Source organism: Anolis carolinensis, unplaced genomic scaffold (assembly GCF_035594765.1).
Source record: "Anolis carolinensis isolate JA03-04 unplaced genomic scaffold, rAnoCar3.1.pri scaffold_8, whole genome shotgun sequence".
Classification (NCBI taxonomy): Eukaryota; Metazoa; Chordata; class Lepidosauria; order Squamata; family Dactyloidae; genus Anolis; species Anolis carolinensis.
Window position 1 is genome coordinate 5,514,178 of NW_026943819.1, and position 19,274 is coordinate 5,533,451.

At 43.0% G+C, this 19,274-nt stretch overlaps 1 protein-coding gene across 1 annotated transcript; it reads left to right on the forward strand.

Annotated features, from left to right (window-relative positions):
* Positions 1–1,864: 1,864 nt before the first annotated feature.
* LOC100563753 (E3 ubiquitin-protein ligase MARCHF5) lies at positions 1,865–9,993 on the forward strand. The gene is made up of 6 exons (XM_062961261.1): positions 1,865–2,023; positions 6,676–6,878; positions 7,110–7,240; positions 8,172–8,355; positions 8,613–8,782; positions 9,450–9,993. The coding sequence occupies exons 1-6, from the start codon at positions 1,992–1,994 to the stop codon at positions 9,615–9,617; spliced, it is 888 nt and encodes a 295-aa protein (XP_062817331.1). The 5' UTR covers positions 1,865–1,991; the 3' UTR covers positions 9,618–9,993.
* Positions 9,994–19,274: the final 9,281 nt, after the last annotated feature.

The following is a 19,274-nucleotide window of genomic DNA, read 5'->3' on the forward strand; positions in this document are numbered from 1 at the left end:
GCTTATCCAACGTTCAGCCGGTCCATTTACGTTGGATAAGCAAGACTCTACCGTATGTCGTTGTTTTATTGAATGTATTTTGGGCGATGTAATTTGCTAACTGTTGTAAGCCGCCTTGAGTCCCTCTGGGTGAGAAGGGCAGGGTACAAATGATGTAAATAAATAAATAAATATTAATTACAACATTCACACTGGCAAGAGTCCCACCCACCCACCCTGGAACTTCCACAGATATATATAAACCCTTCCTTGCTTAGTTTCTCCATACCTCACCACTTCTGTGGATGCATGCCATGGATGTGGGCGAAACGTCAGGAGAGAATACTTCTGGAACATGGCCATAGAGCCCGGAAAACATACAACAACCCCATGGCCATACAGCCCAGAAAACACTCAAGACTTTGTGTTGTGGAAGACTTTATTTATACCACGTCCCACGCCCCCTTGGGGACTCGGGGTGTATGTACTGTATTTACTACATCTATATCCTGCCTTTCTCACCCCGAAGGGGACTCAGAGCAGCATACAAATAATATTTACATACAGTGTATTATATCAATAGCACTATAGACCAGCATATTGCACCACACCACTATACTGTAATATTACCAGTAATATTACAGGGTTTTTTTTCATGTCAGGAGCAACCTGAGTTACTTCTGGTGTGAGAGAAATGGCCGTCTGCAAGGACGTTGCCCAGGGGACGCCCGGATGTTTTTTTGATGTTTTTACCATCCTTGTGGAAGGCTTCTTTCATGTCCCCGCATGGAGCTGGAGCTGATAGAGGGAGCTCATCCGCGCTCTCCCCGGGTGGGATTCGAACCTGGCAGCTTTCAGGTCAGCAACCCAACGTTCAAGTCACAAGGCTTTAATCCACTAGGCCACGGGGGCTCCTACTAATATTACAGGTAATAATTAATATATGTTTAATATTATTATATTGTATTATTATTAGTATATTGCATTACATTATAATATTATTATCAGTATTACATGTCTATACAATATATTATTTACTATTGTAACTTATATTGTATATTATATACAATATTATATATATACAGTAGAGTCTCACTTATCCAACGTTCTGGATTATCCAACGCATTTTTGTAGTCAATGTTTTCAATACATCGTGATATTTTGGTGCTAAATTCGTAAATACAGTAATTACTACATAGCATTACTGCATATTGAACTACTTTTTCTGTCAAATATGTTGTATAACATGATGTTTTGGTGCTTAATTTGTAAAATCATAACCTAATTTGATGTTTAATAGGCTTTTCCTTAATCTCTCCTTATTATCCAATATATTCGCTTATTCAACGTTCAGCCGGCTCATTTATGTTGGATAAGCAAGACTCTACTGTATTATCAATATTACATGTATATACAATATATTATTTATTATTGTAAATTATATTGTATATCATATACAATATATATATATATATATATATATATATATATATATATATAGGTTTTCCCCGACGTTAAGTCCAATCGTGTCCGACTCTAGAGGTTGGTGCTCATCTCCATTTTTAAGCTGAAGAGCCGGCGTTGTCCGTAGACACCTCCAAGGTCATGTGGCCGGCATGACTGCATGGAGCGCCGTTTTATATATATATATATATACACACACACACATATACAAACTATGATAAATTAAACCATTTTTAAAGAAATTGCCTTCTCTTCCTTAGCCAGCCCTCCCAGAAAGTAACTTATTATTCCGGCTGCAGAGAAGCCACTGTCTTTCCTCACAAAGGGCGCCGACGCTCCCTTCCGCCTTGAAGTGGAGCCACCGGAAGTGGCGTCACCGCAGCAGCCGCGAGATTGGTCTCACCGTGAGGAAGTGGAGGCCCTTCCGGCGGGGCTGCGGAGCCGGAGCCCGCCAGGACCGAGCGGCGCATGCGCAGACAGCTATGGCAGCCGGAAGGCACTGAAAGTCTGGTCGCTTGGACTTCGCGTTTTGTTGTGGACCGTTGGGGATGGCGGCCGCGGCCGGAGAGGCCTCGGAGAGGTACGTGGCACCACTTGAACTCCCAGGCTCAATGCTATGGAGTGTTTGGAGTTGTAGTTTGACAAGGTCAGACTTGAGCAAGAGATTTGTAGTCCCAGTTCTATTTACAAGGACATAACTAGTCACAAGCAGTTTTATGGAGTGCTGGGAGTTATAGTTTGACAAGGTCTGTCTTGAGCAAGAGATTTGTAGTCCCAGTTCTATTTACAAGGACGTAACTCGTCGCAAGCAATTCTATGGAGTCCTGGGAGTTGTAGTTTGACAAGGTCTGTCTTGAGCAAGAGATTTGTAGTCCCAGTTCTATTTACAAGGACGTAACCCGTCGTAAGCAATTCTGCGGAGTCCTGGGAGTTGTAGTTTGACAAGGTCTGACTCGAGCAAGAGATTTGTAGTCCCAGTTCTATTTCCAAGGACGTAACCCGTCGTAAGCAATTCTGCGGAGTCCTGGGAATTATAGTTTGACAAGGTCTGACTCGAGCAAGAGATTTGTAGTCCCAGTTCTATTTCCAAGGACATAACTCGTCGCAAGCAATTCTGCGGAGTCCTGGGAGTTATAGTTTGACAAGGTCTGACTCGAGCAAGAGATTTGTAGTCCCAGTTCTATTTACAAGGACGTAACCCGTCGTAAGCAATTCTGCGGAGTCCTGGGAATTATAGTTTGACAAGGTCTGACTCGAGCAAGAGATTTGTAGTCCCAGTTCTATTTACAAGGACGTAACCCGTTGTAAGCAATTCTATGGAGTCCTGGGAGTTGTAGTTTGACAAGGTCTGTCTTGAGCAAGAGATTTGTAGTCCCAGTTCTATTTACAAGGACGTAACCCGTCGTAAGCAATTCTATGGAGTCCTGGGAGTTGTAGTTTGACAAGGTCTGTCTTGAGCAAGAGATTTGTAGTCCTAGTTCTATTTACAAGGACGTAACCCGTCAGCAATTCTATGGAGTCCTGGGAGTTGTAGTTTGACAAGTCTGTCTTGAGCAAGAAATTTGTAGTCCCAGTTCTATTTCCAAGGACATAACTCGTCGCAAGCAATTCTGCGGAGTCCTGGGAGTTATAGTTTGACAAGGTCTGACTCGAGCAAGAGATTTGTAGTCTCAGTTCTATTTCCAAGGACATAACCTATCACGAGCAATTCTGCGGAGTCCTGGGAGTTATAGTTTGACAAGGTCTGACTCGAGCAAGAGATTTGTAGTCTCAGTTCTATTTCCAAGGACATAACCTATCACGAGCAATTCTGCGGAGTCCTGGGAGTTGTAGTTTGACAAGGTCTGATTCGAGCAAGAGATTTGTAGTCTCAGTTCTATTTCCAAGGACATAACCTATCACGAGCAATTCTGCGGAGTCCTGGGAGTTGTAGTTTGACAAGGTCTGATTCGAGCAAGAGATTTGTAGTCTCAGTTCTATTTCCAAGGACATAACCTATCACGAGCAATTCTGCGGAGTCCTGGGAGTTGTAGTTTGACAAGGTCTGATTCGAGCAAGAGATTTGTAGTCCCATTTCTATTTACAAGAACATAACTCGTCGCAAGCAGTTCTATGGAGTCCTGGGAGTTGTAGTTTGACAAGGTCTGACTCGAGCAAGAGATTTCTATTTCCAAGGACATAACCCGTCGTTAGCAATTCTATTCGACGATAGTGCTTAAATATCTACAGTAGAGTCTCACTTATCCAACATAAACGGGCCAGCAGAACGTTGGATAAGCGAATATGTTGGATAATAAGGAGAGATTAAGGAAAAGCCTATTAAACATCAAATTAGGTTATGATTTTACAAATTAAGCACCAAAACATCATGTTTTACAACAAATTTGACAGAAAAAGTAGTTCAATACGCGGTAATGCTATGTAGTAATTACTGTATTAACAAATTTAGCACCAAAATATCACGATATATTAAAAACATTGACTACAAAAATGCGTTGGATAATCCAGAATGTTGGATAAGCGAGTGTTGGATAAGTGAGACTCTACTGTACCTTGTTTACAATTTTCACTCACTGCAATTTACCCAGTACATTATATTTTATCTACTTGGGGGCCAAATCCATGTTTTTACCTTTATTGTCTTTTATACATATTTGTTGTTGTTGTTGTTGTTATGTATAGAATGTTAATTTACTTTTTGTTTGTTTTCTGATGTTATTGTATGTTGTTTGCTGTTTTATCTGGGCTTGGCCTCATGTAAGCCGCCCCGAGTCCCTTCGGGGAGATGGAGGCGGGGTATAAAAATAAATTATATTATTATTATTATTATTATTATTATTATTATTATTATTATTATTATTATTATGTGGAGTCCTGGGAGTTGTAGTTTGGCAAGATCTGACTCAAGCAAGGGATTTGTAGTCCCATTTCTATTTCTAAGGACATAACTTGTCGCAAGCAATTCTATGAAGTCCTGGGTGTTGTAGTTTGACAAAGTCTGTCTTGAGCCTTCCTTGCCCAATGGCTGCTGGTGCCTCGCCAAACTACAACTCCTAGGACTTCATACCACTGAGCCGTGGACAGCTTTGAAATGCAAGAGATGTCTATTTCCAAGGACATAAGCCATCGTGAGCAATGCTGTGGAAGGTTGGGAGTTGTAGTTTGGTGAGACACCAGCATTCCGTGGCAGAGAAGACCAAGGGCCTTGTGGAACTGCAACTCCCAGGATTCAATAGCATTGAGCCAGGGCAGTTCAAGTGGGGTCAATCTACATTCATTCTACAGTGTAGTTCAGGCATGAGCAAACTTCTGCTTTCCAGGTGTTTTGGACTTCAACTCCCACAATTCCTAACAGCCTACCGGCTGTTAGGAATTGTGGGAGTTGAAGTCCAAAACATCTGGAGAGTTGAAGTTTGAAATGGATCCTAGTACGAAGCAGGACTACATTCAGAAAGGGGTGGGGATGATGACTAGGGAGGAAAATCGAAACAGAAAGTGCAGCTAGGCTCGGGAGATACCAATATCGAATTAAAAAGACTGTAGTATAAATAACCAGGAAACCAGGAAGTCCCAGGTTAAAACATTTTTTACTGACATGGGCCCCTTCCACAGAACTATATAACCTAGACTATCAAGGCACGAAATCCCACAATATCTGCTTTGAACTGGGTTATCTGAGTCCACATTGCCATATATTCCAGTTCAAAGCAGAAAATGTGGGATTGTATTCAGCTCTGTGGAAGGGACCTTGGTTACCTTTAGCATTATGATTGTTCAGGGTTTTTCTCTTTAAGTATTAGTCCACTATGAAGAATAAACCTGGCCTACTTTAATAAACTCTTGTATAAACTACAGAGATGTAAAGTATGTCAAGTGCATTAAACACTCCGGCAATGCGTGGCAAAAGTGGGATGCATTGGGTGCGGCTGCATCACACCAGAACTACGCCTCTGCCTTGGGCCTATTTCTGAACATGCAAAGTAGTAATATTAATGAATGCTTACCGTGATCTGAGTTTTCAGAATGTTTCATATGTGTTAATTCACTAATATGTGAGTTATTGTGCAACCTATTTCTTCAGGGGAACTGCATTTTGATTATTATTATTATTTCATTCATTGATCTCCTGCCTTCCTCCCAGTAATCAATTATTAAAATCAGTACAGAGAGCGAGTGAGTGAGTGAGAGAGAGTTAGTTAAAAAGAATTTAAAGTATTTAAACTGCCATTAAAAGATATATATATATATATATATATATATATATATATATATATACACACACACACACACACACACACACAGTAGAGTCTCACTTATCCAAGCCTCGCTTATCCAACGTTGATAGTGCCTTCATGACGATTATGGTTTTAATCTTAACTACAGTAGAGTCTCACTTATCCAGGCCTCGCTTATTCAAGCTTCTGGATTATCCAAGCCGTTTTTGTAGTCAATGTTTTCAATATATTGTAATATTTTGGTGCTAAATTTGTAAATACAGTAATTACAGCATAACATTACTGCGTATTGAACTACTTTTTCTGTCAAATTTGATGTTTTGGTGCTTAATTTGTAAAATCATAACCTAATTTAATGTTTAATAGGCTTTTCCTTAATCTCTCCTTATTATCCAAGATATTTGCTTATCCAAGGTTCTGCCGGTCCGTTTACGTTGGATAAGTGAGACTCTACTGTATATTTAAAAAACAGCTATAACCTTTTTATTAAACAGAGTAGAGGGAGACTGGCTGGCTGGGTCATGGGAAGGATAAATGCCTTTTAAAAACGGTGCTATCCGGAACGGGTTTTGTTTTTAATCCTGGGTGGAGCTCATCTCCCAGTAGCAGTGCTTCTATCAAGTCTGGTTTAAGTTTGTCCACATGTTGAACTTTTCTGCTGCAGAGATGGGCAACTTCCAAGACTTGAAGTAAGGTATGTTGACTTCTGAGTCACTGGAGTTCCCATGACAGCGTTAATGCCATCCAGTTGTTAGGAGTCTGGAAGACGTAGCTGCAGACATTTTGAGGACAGTATTCCTTTATTTACAGTTTTGTCCTCACAACATTCAGCACTCTGATGTGCGCAGGGCTGTGAAGGATTGAGTGCCTAGTCCAAAGTTAGCCAGGAGGAACTGGTGTCTCAGCGAAGGACTTGAACCTGGTTCTCCCAAGTCCTCCTCACTTTCCCAGCCTCTGCATTGCCTGCTCTAAACGCTGTGTTGTCTTTCCCTCCCAGGCATTGCTGGGTCTGTTTTGCCACCGAGGGCGATGACCGGTCGGCTGAGTGGGTCTGTCCCTGCCGTTGCAAAGGCTCCACCAAATGGATCCACCAGGCCTGCCTCCAGCGGTGGCTGGATGAGAAACAGAAAGGCAACAGCACAGGCAGCGTGAGTTGCCCTCAATGTGGCACCGAGTATCGCATTGTCTTCCCCAAGTTGGGTGAGTACAAAGCTGGCAAGTCTATTCTAGTCTTTCTTGAGAGCAGATAGTCTCAAGAAAGAATCCTGTGAGTTCTCACTTTATTTATTCATAAGATTTTCTTAGAAAAGAGAAATATGTCAAATGTATCTGGGGGTGACTGAATATCCAAGAAGGAAAGGAGATGATTACCCGAGAGTCAAGTCATGGAATGCCTGCAGGTCTCACATTCTGAAAATCTTCTCTTTTTAGGCCCCTTGGTTTATTCCTTGCAGCAAGTAGACCGGATTTTATCTAAAGTGAGTCCTTTTGCTGCCGCCGGCATTGTGGTAGGGACGCTCTACTGGTCGGCGGTCACATACGGAGCTGTCACAGTGATGCAGGTAATTCTGATTTTGTGGGAGAAAAATGTGCCTAATGTTCCTATCCACCTGGATGGATCTCTTTCTGAATCAGATGAAACAAAGTTCAATGGGATTGATCAGTGGAACTGTAACTGTCTACAACTTTGGCTGATTACTCAATTGGATCAGAAAAGAGTTACTGAAAGGGCATGATTGTCATCAGAGCTAAATTTCCAAACAAAACTACAAGATTTTCGTCACCAGAACTTCCAGAGCTGCTGGCTGTGATATTCCTGAAGTTCTAGGTCAAAAAGGTAATCAAAACAGCGTAGTTTCCAAGCTATAGTCTAAATTGCAGTAACTTGGCTAAATATCCTGGGGCAGTGTTGTTCTTTTATTTACTATCCTGATTTTAGCATTTTGTAATACTGGTAGTCAGATTTTGTTCATTTTCATGGTTTCCTCTTTTCTGTTGAAATTGTCCACATGCTTGTGGATTTTAATGGCTTTTCTGTGTAGTCTGATGTGGTGGTTGTTAGAGTGGTCCAGCATTTCTGTATTCTCAAATAATGTGCTGTGTCCAGGTTGGTTCATCAAGTGCTCTGCTGTGGCTGACTTCTCTGACTTCAGCCAGGCCTTGAAGCTGAAAGGCCATTTAATGCTAATCAAGGTGATTAATTGCAGCATTCACACTTGCCTCCAACAGACAAGAGTTCTTTCTCCCGCCCTGGACATCATTCCACAGATATATAAACCCCACTTTCCTAATTTCCAATGTACTCACAACCTCTGAGGATGTTTGCCGTAGATGTGGGTGAAACGTCAGGAGAGCATGCTTCTGGAACATGGCCATACAGCCTGGAAGACTCACAGCAACCCAGTGATTCTGACCATAAAAGCCTTCGACAACACATACTTCATCAAGCGTCGATGTTAGAAATCACTGACCATGTTCCTTCCTTTCTTTTAGGTTGTTGGCCATAAAAAGGGCCTGGACGTGATGGAGCGGGCGGACCCACTCTTCTTGCTCATGGGGTTGCCCACCATCCCAGTCATGCTGGTTCTAGGGAAGATGATCCGCTGGGAAGATTATGTGCTACGCGTCTGGCGGAAGTACTCCAGCAAGCTCCAGGCCTTGCAAGTCTTGGTGCCAGGTGAGCTTTTCTCCCTGCACACTCTTTCTTACCCTGATGTTTGCTTCAAGTGCGCAGAGATTGGGAGGCAGCAGGAATGAATTTCCCTGGCTTGTGCATTTGGTGCATAATACACAGAAGATGGCTGGAGTCTCCACTTTGTTGTGCAAGCCTGTTGCAACTCCATATCTGTTTAATTCGGGCGGGAACATTCCAGTTCTTCCAGGATTGCATCTCTCAGGCTTTCTCACCTCATTTTTCCCTTCCCTTCCTGCCAGGGGTCAGCCGTCCCATTCCACAAGTCCCGCTGGCTGAGTCGCACTACCAGAGCGACCACCTCTCCATCTCACGCACGCTCTGTGGGGCCCTGGTTTTCCCTTCCATCGCCAACCTGGTCGGCCGGGTGATGTTCCGCAGAGTGAATTCCAGCCTCCAGCGTACCATCCTGGTAAGTACTGAGATCGGGAAAACTGGCAGGTGCCCAGAGACTGGGTGCAGTTATTTCCAATACTCTCAGAATCCCTCGGCCAATTGTGAGTCTGGGAGAAGTAATCCAAAAAAGGACCTTTCTCAAAATCTGTATTTGACATCACTGATGGGAACGTTATGTTTTAATTCATGTATCAGGTTTATTTCACAGCAGTCCCACCTTTTGATTTTGAGAAACATTTAAAAATGTTATTTTCCATTTAATAGACACCCCATAGCTAACTAGTCTATACAGTCAGCCTTCCCCAATGCAGTGCTTACTAAGTTTAGCAAGCTACAATTCCCATCCCAGCACCCACGGATGGGGATAGCAGGAGTGAGAGCCCAGCACTTCACTGGACACTGGGTTTGAGAGCTGTCCTAAACGTCTTTTCAATTTTCCCTGCACCTGGAATGGACAATATATTGCTCATGGATTGCATGAGGCTCTCTGAACTTATTCTGTAAACACCAGAGATTGCCAATTTTGCACAAAAAAATTGACAAAATGAAAAACAGGGAATTGTTCGTGCAGAAGTCTTGGGAGCCAATAGCAACTCGTTTTAACTAAAATCCTCATTTTTTTTATTAAAAGAAAAATTAGTCTTGTCTGACGTTTGTTTCTTTCTCTCTGTTCCTGCCGGAAGGGTGGCATTGCTTTCGTGGCCATCAAGGGAGCCTTGAAGGTCTATTTCCGGCAACAGCAGTTCTTGATCCAAGCCAACCGGCGCATCCTCAACTTTGTGGAGAAGAGAGACACGGAGAAGGACTCACAACTTGATGAGGACAGCGGCAGTGAAGCAGGGCTCAGTTAGGGAGCGACGTGTGGCTCAAGGGACAGGGCAATTCCTGGCCTGTTTGAGAAGAGTTCATCAGAGAAAGCACTTTCCTCTCCAGGAGAGACTTCAGGCTGGGCGGCTCCATTCCCAAAAGGAGACACTGACAAGCACTTTTGCCTTGATTTCTGTTGTTGGAGGAGGGAGGCTGGGGCAGGAGAGGTTGGATATCATCACCACGTCCCCTAAAAGAGCAAAACTTTTGTTTTCAAGCTGCTGGCTTCCTTGCAGTCTGGCCTGTTGACCTCATGCTGTTCTTTCTAGCTTTTCCGCCATGTTGATTTCGGGTTCTGTGTGGCACTTCTTTGATCTCTTCGCAAACCATGGTTTAAATTAAAAACGAAAAGAAACCATATGTTTTTGATCGTAACACATTTCTCTGTACAAGTTATGAATTAATTAGGTTGGTTTGTTTATTTAATAGTGGAAATTTGTTTTCATCCTCGGAGGTCAAAAGAACTAACTTAAAAGGCTGATCCCTTATCCCCACTCTGTGTGCCCTACAATATTAGTAAGGCAGATAAGGTAAAGGTAAAGGTTTTCCCCTGACGTTAAGTCCAGTCATGTCTGACTCTGGAGGTTGGTGCTCATATCCATTTCTAAGCCAAAGAGCCGGCATTGTCCATAGACACCTCCAAGGTCTTGTGGCCGGCATGACTGCATGGAGCGCCGTTACCTTCCCGCCAGAGCGGTACCTATTGATCTACTCACATTGGCATGTTTTCGAACTGCTAGGTTGGCAGGAGCTGGAGTTAACAGCGGCCACTCACGCTGCTCCCGGGGATTGAACCTGGCAGATAGGCCAGCCCTTAAACTACGGCATGAAGTTTCCAAGCTGATCCCAAGAGCCATGCCTTTCATTTCCCCCTTATACTGCATTCATCACCTGCTTCCTCCAAGGAACTCAGAATCCATATGAATTCTGGCCATTGAGCCTCCTAACTCTCCGGGCCCTTCCACACAGCCATATAACCCAGAATATCAAGGCAGATAATCCACAATACCTGCTTTGAACTGGGTTATCTGAGTCCACACTGCCATATTATCCAGATCAATGAGGATTTTGTATAGCTGTATGGAAGGGGTTGTGTTGGCTGCAGCAAAGTAATTAAGGAACCATGATAGCCTATCTTGTGAATGGGGGGATAATGAATGTTATACAAGAGATTTGGCAGCCTTCGAGCAACATATGCCTCCCCCTCCATTGTAGACTGAATCTTTGTTTAAAATGGTTTCTTATTTGGCCACCAGATGGGGCAGGAAGTCTAAGCAAAATGCACACGTTTGTTCAGCATCTTGGACAGAAAAGGCTGGAAAGTAACCAAAAAGGTATTCATACGTGAAAGAAACCAAAACTGGCACCATTTGTCCCTTGAACATACTAATCTTGTCTGATTGTAAAAAACAATGGGCCAGGCCTAGTTGGTACTTGGTTGAGCAGCATCCAGGATCTCCAAGTAAGGATCCTGACTGAAGAAAACCTTAGTCACAGTCACCAGTAGGAGCTGACTATACTAAACAACTTGGTGCAATAATCAGTAAAGCAATGTATAATCCACAAAATAGAAACCTGCTTTATAGCCAGGTTTTTTTAATATGTCAGGAGCGACTTGAGAAACTGCAAGTCGCTTCTAGTGTGATAGAATTGGCTGTATGCAAGGACATTGCCAGGGAACACCCAAATGTTTTACCATTCTGTGGTAGGCTTCTCTCATGTCCCCACATGGGGAGCTAGAGCTGACCAATGGAAGCTCACCCTTCTCCCCGGATTCGAATCGTTGACCTTGCAATCAGTAGTCCTGCCACCACAAGGGTTTAACCCATTGCATCACCGGGAGATCCTATAGCCAGGTAAGATTAAGATTATAAAAATATAAAACAGCTATTTTGAATCCAGGTTTTGGGCAACATTATGGTGGTGAGTGTCCATCTGCCTTTGTGCCATTAATGCTGGCCAGAAACCTTAGATGCCTTCACATTATCCAGTTCTAGCACGTTGATACCACTTGAACCTGCCATGGCTCCATCAGATGGGTCCATAGCATTTTAATTCTCTGCTCTGATGCTGTCCTTCAGGGGAATCCACAGGAGTAGTCTACATATCAAACCAAACCACAAATCCTAGGATACCATAAGAAGGCAGTTAAAGAGAACAAACAGCTGTAAAATCATTGTGAATATTACCTTCCCCACAATGTGCTTCTGATTCATCTTTTTTACTGGAGACGTCAAAGATTAAAGCTGGATTTAATGGCAGGGATTGAAAGCTGCATGCAAAACTGGTCCTGGGCCACTGAGATAAGGCCCAGATCAGTCTTAGCCGTCATATCCAGTGGTGAAGTATTCTGTTTACTGCAGTCTGGTGACTTCAGGAGGACTATGGGTGGCCAGTTCCTGATTTAAGAGGATTGGGCCAGTCTTGCTTGAGACATCCTTTCTCTGTGTGCACATAACCAATTTCCACAGCGCTCAAGGGTCCTCCATCCCATCCCATCCCCTTCCCAGCAAGGTTACCGGAGTCCCACTGCCAACGAAGCCCTGCATTTTCTTTGATCCAGGCTTAATTTAGACGCTTCCAGCAATGCAACCCACATTTGGCATCCTAGGGCTGCATGGTTGCTAAGTGACTCGTCTCCATGATTTGGCTCACGGCTGAATCATCTCCCCCTTCCCGCCCTGTCCCCTCCTCTGCCCCTTGTCACCCACATTGCCGCTTCGACAATCCTTTCATGCTTTTTTCAAGGTGGGCTGTGCAGGAGGACGCCTCCCATTCATTCAAAGGAAACAAGGAATGCTCTTTAGATTCCTCAGCTTTGAGCGCTGAGAAGTCACAAGCCGCCATCTGCAACTCTTGCAGACTGAAAATCTGATGAATCAGTTGGAGAAAAAAGAGAAGAGGGAGACTCCACTTTAGAGAGGCTTTGCTAAGGGAAATTGTAAAGAGCTAAGAACGATTAAGGCTCTTTCAGGCAGGGGGAATCTTTTTATCCCACCACTGCCACCAAAATTGTAACAAATTTATAACGACTGCCTCCAATTTGCAACGTGGCGGCACCAATTGGCAAGGAGGTGCCTCCAATTGCAGCAATGTGCGACCACCAAAGACTCAGGGAGGAGACATTTTACTTTTTTCTTTCTTCTTCTTCACTTTAGATGGTAGCATAACTTGGTTTAGAATATATGCGACAGAGGCTTGGATGTTGGAAGAACAATAACAAGTTTATTCAGGCACAGAGCTTAGTGGTTTCAATGTTGTTTCTCACTTAGAGGTACACTTTCTTCAACAGTTGCAACAATAACATATAATGAATCCACTCTCAAAAGACTTTCTCCTTTCCTTGAGCAGTTTAAACCTTTTCCTATTCTTTCAACTGATGCTATTAACTGAACAATTCAGTTCTACTGGAATTGCTTCCTTTTACCACTCAGATTTTATCAATAAACCCAAACAAGTCACTTGACTTGCTTAATATGACAACTAGATATCTGAGCTTCCCTGGTTTCCCTAACCTGGAACCAGTCTCTTCCCTGTGACTCTCAGATCACAGACACTAAAACCAGCCTTCCCTGTGGTCCTCTGACCACAGACTGAGTTTCTTTTCAAATTCTGCTCTCTCTTCTGCTAAACGGCAGTTGGCTCCACCTACATCTCCATGGCAACCATCTTCAGAACGCTGAGATGGCTACCCCCTTCATGCAATAACTATAATACCCTTGCAAAACAAATACACACAATTTAATATATCATCTGTAAACAAAAATGCATACTTCAGTACAGAGAGGAACTGGAGGATCATGTCCACTCCTCCTCGGCCCTTTGGCTTGAAAAGCAGCTGGGAGGCATCTTCACAGGAAATTCATACCAGCTTCTTTGCAAAGTAACTGGTTTTGGTTCTTGTGATCCTTTAAAGCAGGCATGGGCAAACTTGGGCCCGCCAGGTGTTTTGGACTTCAACTCCCACAATTCCTAACAATTCCTACTGGCTGTTAGGAATTATGGGAGTTGAAGTCCAAAACACCTGGAGGGCCCAAGTTTGCCCATGCCTGCTTTCTTATCACAACAAAACTGTGCTGCAGACAAAGCAATGAATAAAAATCAATTCCAGAATCAATTTTCTTTCTCAGGACCCTGTCCTTACCTATTTAAGACTGTAAGATCCGCAAGGACAAAGATCTTGATTTTTGCTTCAAAGCATTATTTTCCCAAATCTCTGATAAGCCATTTGTGCCTCCTGAATTGAAATCACGAAGAATGCTTCCCTGTAGAGAACATGAAAATGTTATTCGTTTGGAATGTAATTCCTGGCTATGCAAGATGGGGGTTTTCTAGGAGGAGAAGCCCTAAACGTTCCCAATCGGTATTGTAGAGTACAGAAGCATAACATTTGCCCACGGTATCTCTCCGGGAGTCATGGTTCTGCCTCTTGTTTGGAAGGAGCCCAGGACAGGAAAAGACACTGCGAAATTGAGTGGGCAGCAGCTGCTTTCCCTCGGAGAGGGTATTTTCCTCAGGCTCTCTCTTTTTTTCTGGCACTGTAGGAGTTCTGTCTCGGTGCCCAGTTTGGGAATTACTTTTGTAAAGCACCAGATGCGAAACTCAGCGGTGCCATTACAAAAAGAGCAGCAGAAACGCCTGCCAATAGAACCAGGTGACCTGAAGGCAGTTGCTTGCCAGGCTGGGGCAGAGATTACCTTCAGGTAGAAGGCAGAGCCTGATAAGAGAAGCCTTGAAAGGAAACAAAATCAGAGCCTGGAAATGTCTTTTGTTTTGTGGACTGCAGCTTTCTGACTCTATCAAGTGAATCCAGGAAGGGGAAATACCAGGGTTTGATGTCCAAAAAGGTCACTTTCCCAAGGTCTGGCAAAGGTCCTACCTGTATTACATCAGTGCTGGCAATTGTCGCACCTCAGGTTAGCTTCACCTCGCTAGAGACACCAGGCTGCACACAGAACATAGTATTTTGTAGTTTATTAGAAAATAAGGAAAAGATAGATCATTAAAAGTAAAAGTTCGGTTCCAGTAAATAGATACAAAAACAAGGCTGAAAGAAACAAATCCATGGAAACATTAGTCCTTAAAACGAAGCCAAAGTCCCAGAAACGTAGATACATCAAAGCAGACTTGGTTCTTGATTCAAGCGAGGAAATTGCTTTGATGAATTTCTCCTTCTCAACAGACTGTTTTAATAGCATAACATAAAGGTGTTTCTTTGCCCTTTGAACTCCCTCTTACTTTGCTATTTGGAGACTTCTACGCAACCCCCGAAATTCCAGCCGACTAGCGCAATCGAGCTCAGCCGCCTCATTGTCAAGGCCGTCAAGGCCACTGAGCTCGTTAGTGTTATCAGAGCTACTCTCCCCTTCTGCTTCTCGCACCTGAAAACTATCAACAACACCATTTCTTCCCATGGGAAAAACTCCCTGCTCTTCATCTCTCACAGCAGGAACACTCTGCACCTGAATCCCATAATCCCCATCAGAGTCATCTTGAAACTCATCCTGAATCTGAATCCCATCATTATGCACTTGCATCCCAGACTCCTCATCAGAGTCACACAAAGGCAAAAGCTGAATCACAACAGCAATGGCCTTTGGAGTCCTTGCAGGGATCTATGAGAATTGCTATTCACCGTGGCAACAGCAGTTGGCCCCATGAGCGGCTGCGGTTTTTGCAAGGCATGCCATGCAATGCAAACAGACCCCCACCATTTAAGCCTAAACTGCTACAGCCCCACTTCCCCAAAATCAAGCGGACAAAATTCAGCTCCCAGAACACACATTTTTAACGGGGAGAGGTGTTTGGGTGAAAAGGAATGGGCTTAGATTACACTACGGTTGTTTAGAGTTCTCTTGTTCGGTTCAAAATAGCCATGATTTTGTTTCTCTGTTTATAAAAATCAGACTCTGCAGGCGATGGCTTTGGTGTCACTGGTGTGCTAACTCTGCTCCAGGTTTTAATCTGGACTTGTTGAATCTTCAGAGTGTGACCAACCTGCTTCAGTCTATCCTGGATGTAAAAGGATCTATCCAAGGTGCTGAAGTTATTTTGGCAACAAAGTTCTCCCACTGGTGCTACTGGCCGGAGTTTTCTGGAATAGACTAGAATATAATAACTTTATTGTAACTGTACATTGTACAGCTAAATTAAATGCTTTCCCCAGCACATGTCACAAAAACAACACACACATGCTTCCATACCCCAACCACCACCACACAGCCCCCAATGCCACATCAATGCAAAACCATGGAGTTCAATATAGTTAGTACTGTTGCACTGCAGGCCTGGAAACACCTATGGCCACTGCACCGCACAAGAGTCCAGGAATATAAGCAAACAGTTTATTGTAAAAAAAAAAAAACAGATCAAAAGCATATAAAAATCAGAAATAATAAAGGAGGATATATAATCCAAAACGGTTTGGCAAAAAGTGAGAATCAAACAATAATCCAAATGTCTCATAAAATTCCAAAGGTGACAAAGTCAAGGAACAGCCAGAAATCACAGATCCAGCATAAGTCCACAATCATGAAGGTATAACTACTAAGACTTGAACAGGAGTAGATGAACAAGAACATAGAAAACTTCCAGAATATATTAAATCCAAAATCAAAGCTTGACTTGAACCAGGAACAAGAGAATTCAGGCTTAGCTTCTCACTCCAATGCAGCATTGCCTGAACTGACCTTAGGCTAAACAACTTGTTGCTTAATAGATTGCCATGACAGCATTCCTTTTCCTGTGAATTTCTTTCACAACTTTCCCACATAATCTCTCTGAATGACGCAATCTATTTTCGGCTCTGATTTATAACCAAAGGCTTTTGTTGATCTCCGTAGCTGCAGGTAGGTTCCCATGGGAACCCTCCTTATCACTCAGCTCTTCACTTGATTCCTTATCTGCTGTTGCTACTTCTGACTCCCCTGAATGCCCTTGAGGTCTTGCACTTTCCGAGCTTGTTTTCTCACAGAAAGAACCATAATTTCCAAGACTTGAGGGCCCGTTACTTTGTGCCAAACAAAAGCTCACAATCCTTTCTGAATCATCCACAGGAAAGCTCACAATCCTCTCTAAATCATCAATTAAACCATCATCATCTGACGACTGGTCTACAATAGTTACAGCTCTAGGACAAAAGCTATCTCTCAGCCTGTTTGTCCTTGTCTTTGTTACCCTGTACCACCTGCCAGATGGTAATAATTCAAAAAAAGAATATGCCAAATGAGATAGATCCTTAAGACTGTTCTGAGCTTTCTTAAGGATGTGGGACTTATAAGATTCTTCCAAAGAAGGGAGAAAGAGGACAACCATTGAAAAGACTTTGAAGATTTCTCATCCCTTTGCTCGGGCATTAATTGGAATGGAGACTACAGCCAAGAAATCAGAAGGAGATGAGGACAGCTAAGAAGGAACGAGACAAAATGTAAAAAAAAATCTGACAGTCAGATGCATCCATCCAGGAAGACTTCTGCTGATCTTCTCCATCTTGGAGGGGAGCCACCCATCCAGGAAGGCACCCATTCCTTGCCAAGAACCTGAGTTCCCTGCAAATCCTCCCATGGAAATGTTCTAAAAAAGCACAGGCAATCTGCAAAACCTGCTAGTGACAGATGGGTTCTCGATGAAGCTTGTTTTTATTCAGGGCATGAAGAAAAAGAATCCCAGAGAGGCAAGCATGTTAAGCAGGTAACCATTTTGATGTTTTTTTTTAAAAAAAATGGTAGCTACTTTCTTGGAATAAAGTCCACACCGTAACCTGAAATGTACTCTCGGCTGACAGAATGGTACATGCAATAAGCAGTGGCAACTGGGGATTTCCATGGTGAGATCTCTCTGGATTGTGACAAAAACTTTAAAGGAGTTAGCCAAATTTCAGAAGCCTGCCCCAAAAGATTCAGCTCCTTAGAGATATACATGCATCAGGATGCCAATGACACAATGCAGGGCTAGACAGGTGCATTGCCAGAATCCCCTTAAGAGATGGGAAATAGGGTTGTTGTGTGTCTTTCGGGCTGTGTGGCCATGCTCCAGAAGTATTCTCTCCTGACGTTTCGCCCACATCTATGGCAGGCATCCTCAGAGGATGCCTGCCATAGATGTGGGCGAAACGTCAGGAGAGAATACTTCTGGAACATGGCCACACAGCCTGAAAGACATACAACAACCCTGTGATCCCAGCCATGAAAGCCTTCGACAACAGATGGGAAATAGTTCTGCAGTGGATCGCTCTTGCAGCTTCTTGAGCAACCCCATTGAGTGGCCAAAATTATATTAGTGTAGCCCCAAGGACTCTATGGGTATTTTAATATATGTGTTTTGTAGAAATACATTTTGATACATGTATTTTATATAATGACTAGCTTGGGGACCCAACAGTGCCCGGATTATTTGAAAAGATAATTTGTCGGCTGGGTTCAGGGCTCTATGGATAAAGGTCAACTATAACTACAGAGCTTGAAAACATCTTTTTGCAACCACAATCCTCTTGTTTGTTCCCTTCTGCTGTACCTAAGCAATGTACCTGCCACTTTACAAAGCTCTATAAGTCCCCAAGCAGCTTCCGATCTACACTGCAGTGATGTTATTTTAGGTTTTCTCTTTAATAAGGAAAGGAGTCTCCCTTTTAAGATGCTAATGTGCATTTTCTTACTTCAAAATCTGAAGCCTTGCACGCTATAGTGACCTGAGCAGGAGCCTGGGAGACCAAGGTTCAAATTGCTGCTTGATTTCTGGTTTCTGAGTTAAATAAATGAATTGATTGAAATCTCTCCTCCGCCATGGAAATCCCCCTTGGGCAAGTCACACTGTCTTAGAGGAAAGCCATGAGAAACTTCCTCTGAATAAGTGTCACCAAGAAAATCCAAGGAGACAGTTGCCATAAATATGAGAGCCAGCATGGTGTAGTGGTTTTCTCTACGGCTCTGGAAGAGCGGAGTTTGAATCCTTGCTCCGACATGGAAACCCACCTTCGGCAAATCAGATGCTCTCAGCTCAGGAAGGCAATGGCAAACCTCCACTAAATCAATCAGACCAAGAAAACCCAATGAACAATTATGACAACGGCAATAATACAATAATCTTTTGGCTCTTCTCTGAAAGGTCATGCCTTTCTAAAAAGTTATGATCTCCAAAAGGTTGTTTTTTTCTTCAAAAGGTTATTAATGCCATTTCCCAAAAGATTTGGTCTGCTCAGGTTCATTGATCCAACATGGCTGTGCTGCTTTGAAAGTACTGAAAACAGTACTTATCACTCAAATGAGACCCAGAACTGGCAACGCAAAGGAATGAAAATGAAATTAATCCAGCATGACTCATCCGATCAAAGGGAGAAAACACACCAATTTCCCTTAATTAAAGAAGATAAAAGAGCCGTTACACGCTATGTCAACTGATTCTTTCCGTATCGGTTTCTGGAAGATGATGTCTCCCCAGTAAATTCATCTCAACAGTATCTGGTTGTTTGGCTCATGGAGGAGGGTGGAAATAAAATTATTCCCCATCACTTCTGATTCTGAATACAGTAATTTTGTTCTTTGCAGCACAGCACACATTTCCTCTTCGGCACAACCGCACCAGGCAACTTATCCTTATAATCAGAAATAACACGTGAAAAATAATATTACCTTTAAGACATGACT

Coding starts and splice junctions, on each gene's coding strand:
- LOC100563753 (XM_062961261.1), top strand. CDS start 1,992: ATGGCGGCCGCGGCCGGAGAGGCCTCGGAGAG. Junction 8,356..8,612: donor CTTGCAAGTCTTGGTGCCAG/GTGAGCTTTTCT, acceptor CCTTCCTGCCAG/GGGTCAGCCGTCCCATTCCA. Junction 8,783..9,449: donor GCCTCCAGCGTACCATCCTG/GTAAGTACTGAG, acceptor TCCTGCCGGAAG/GGTGGCATTGCTTTCGTGGC.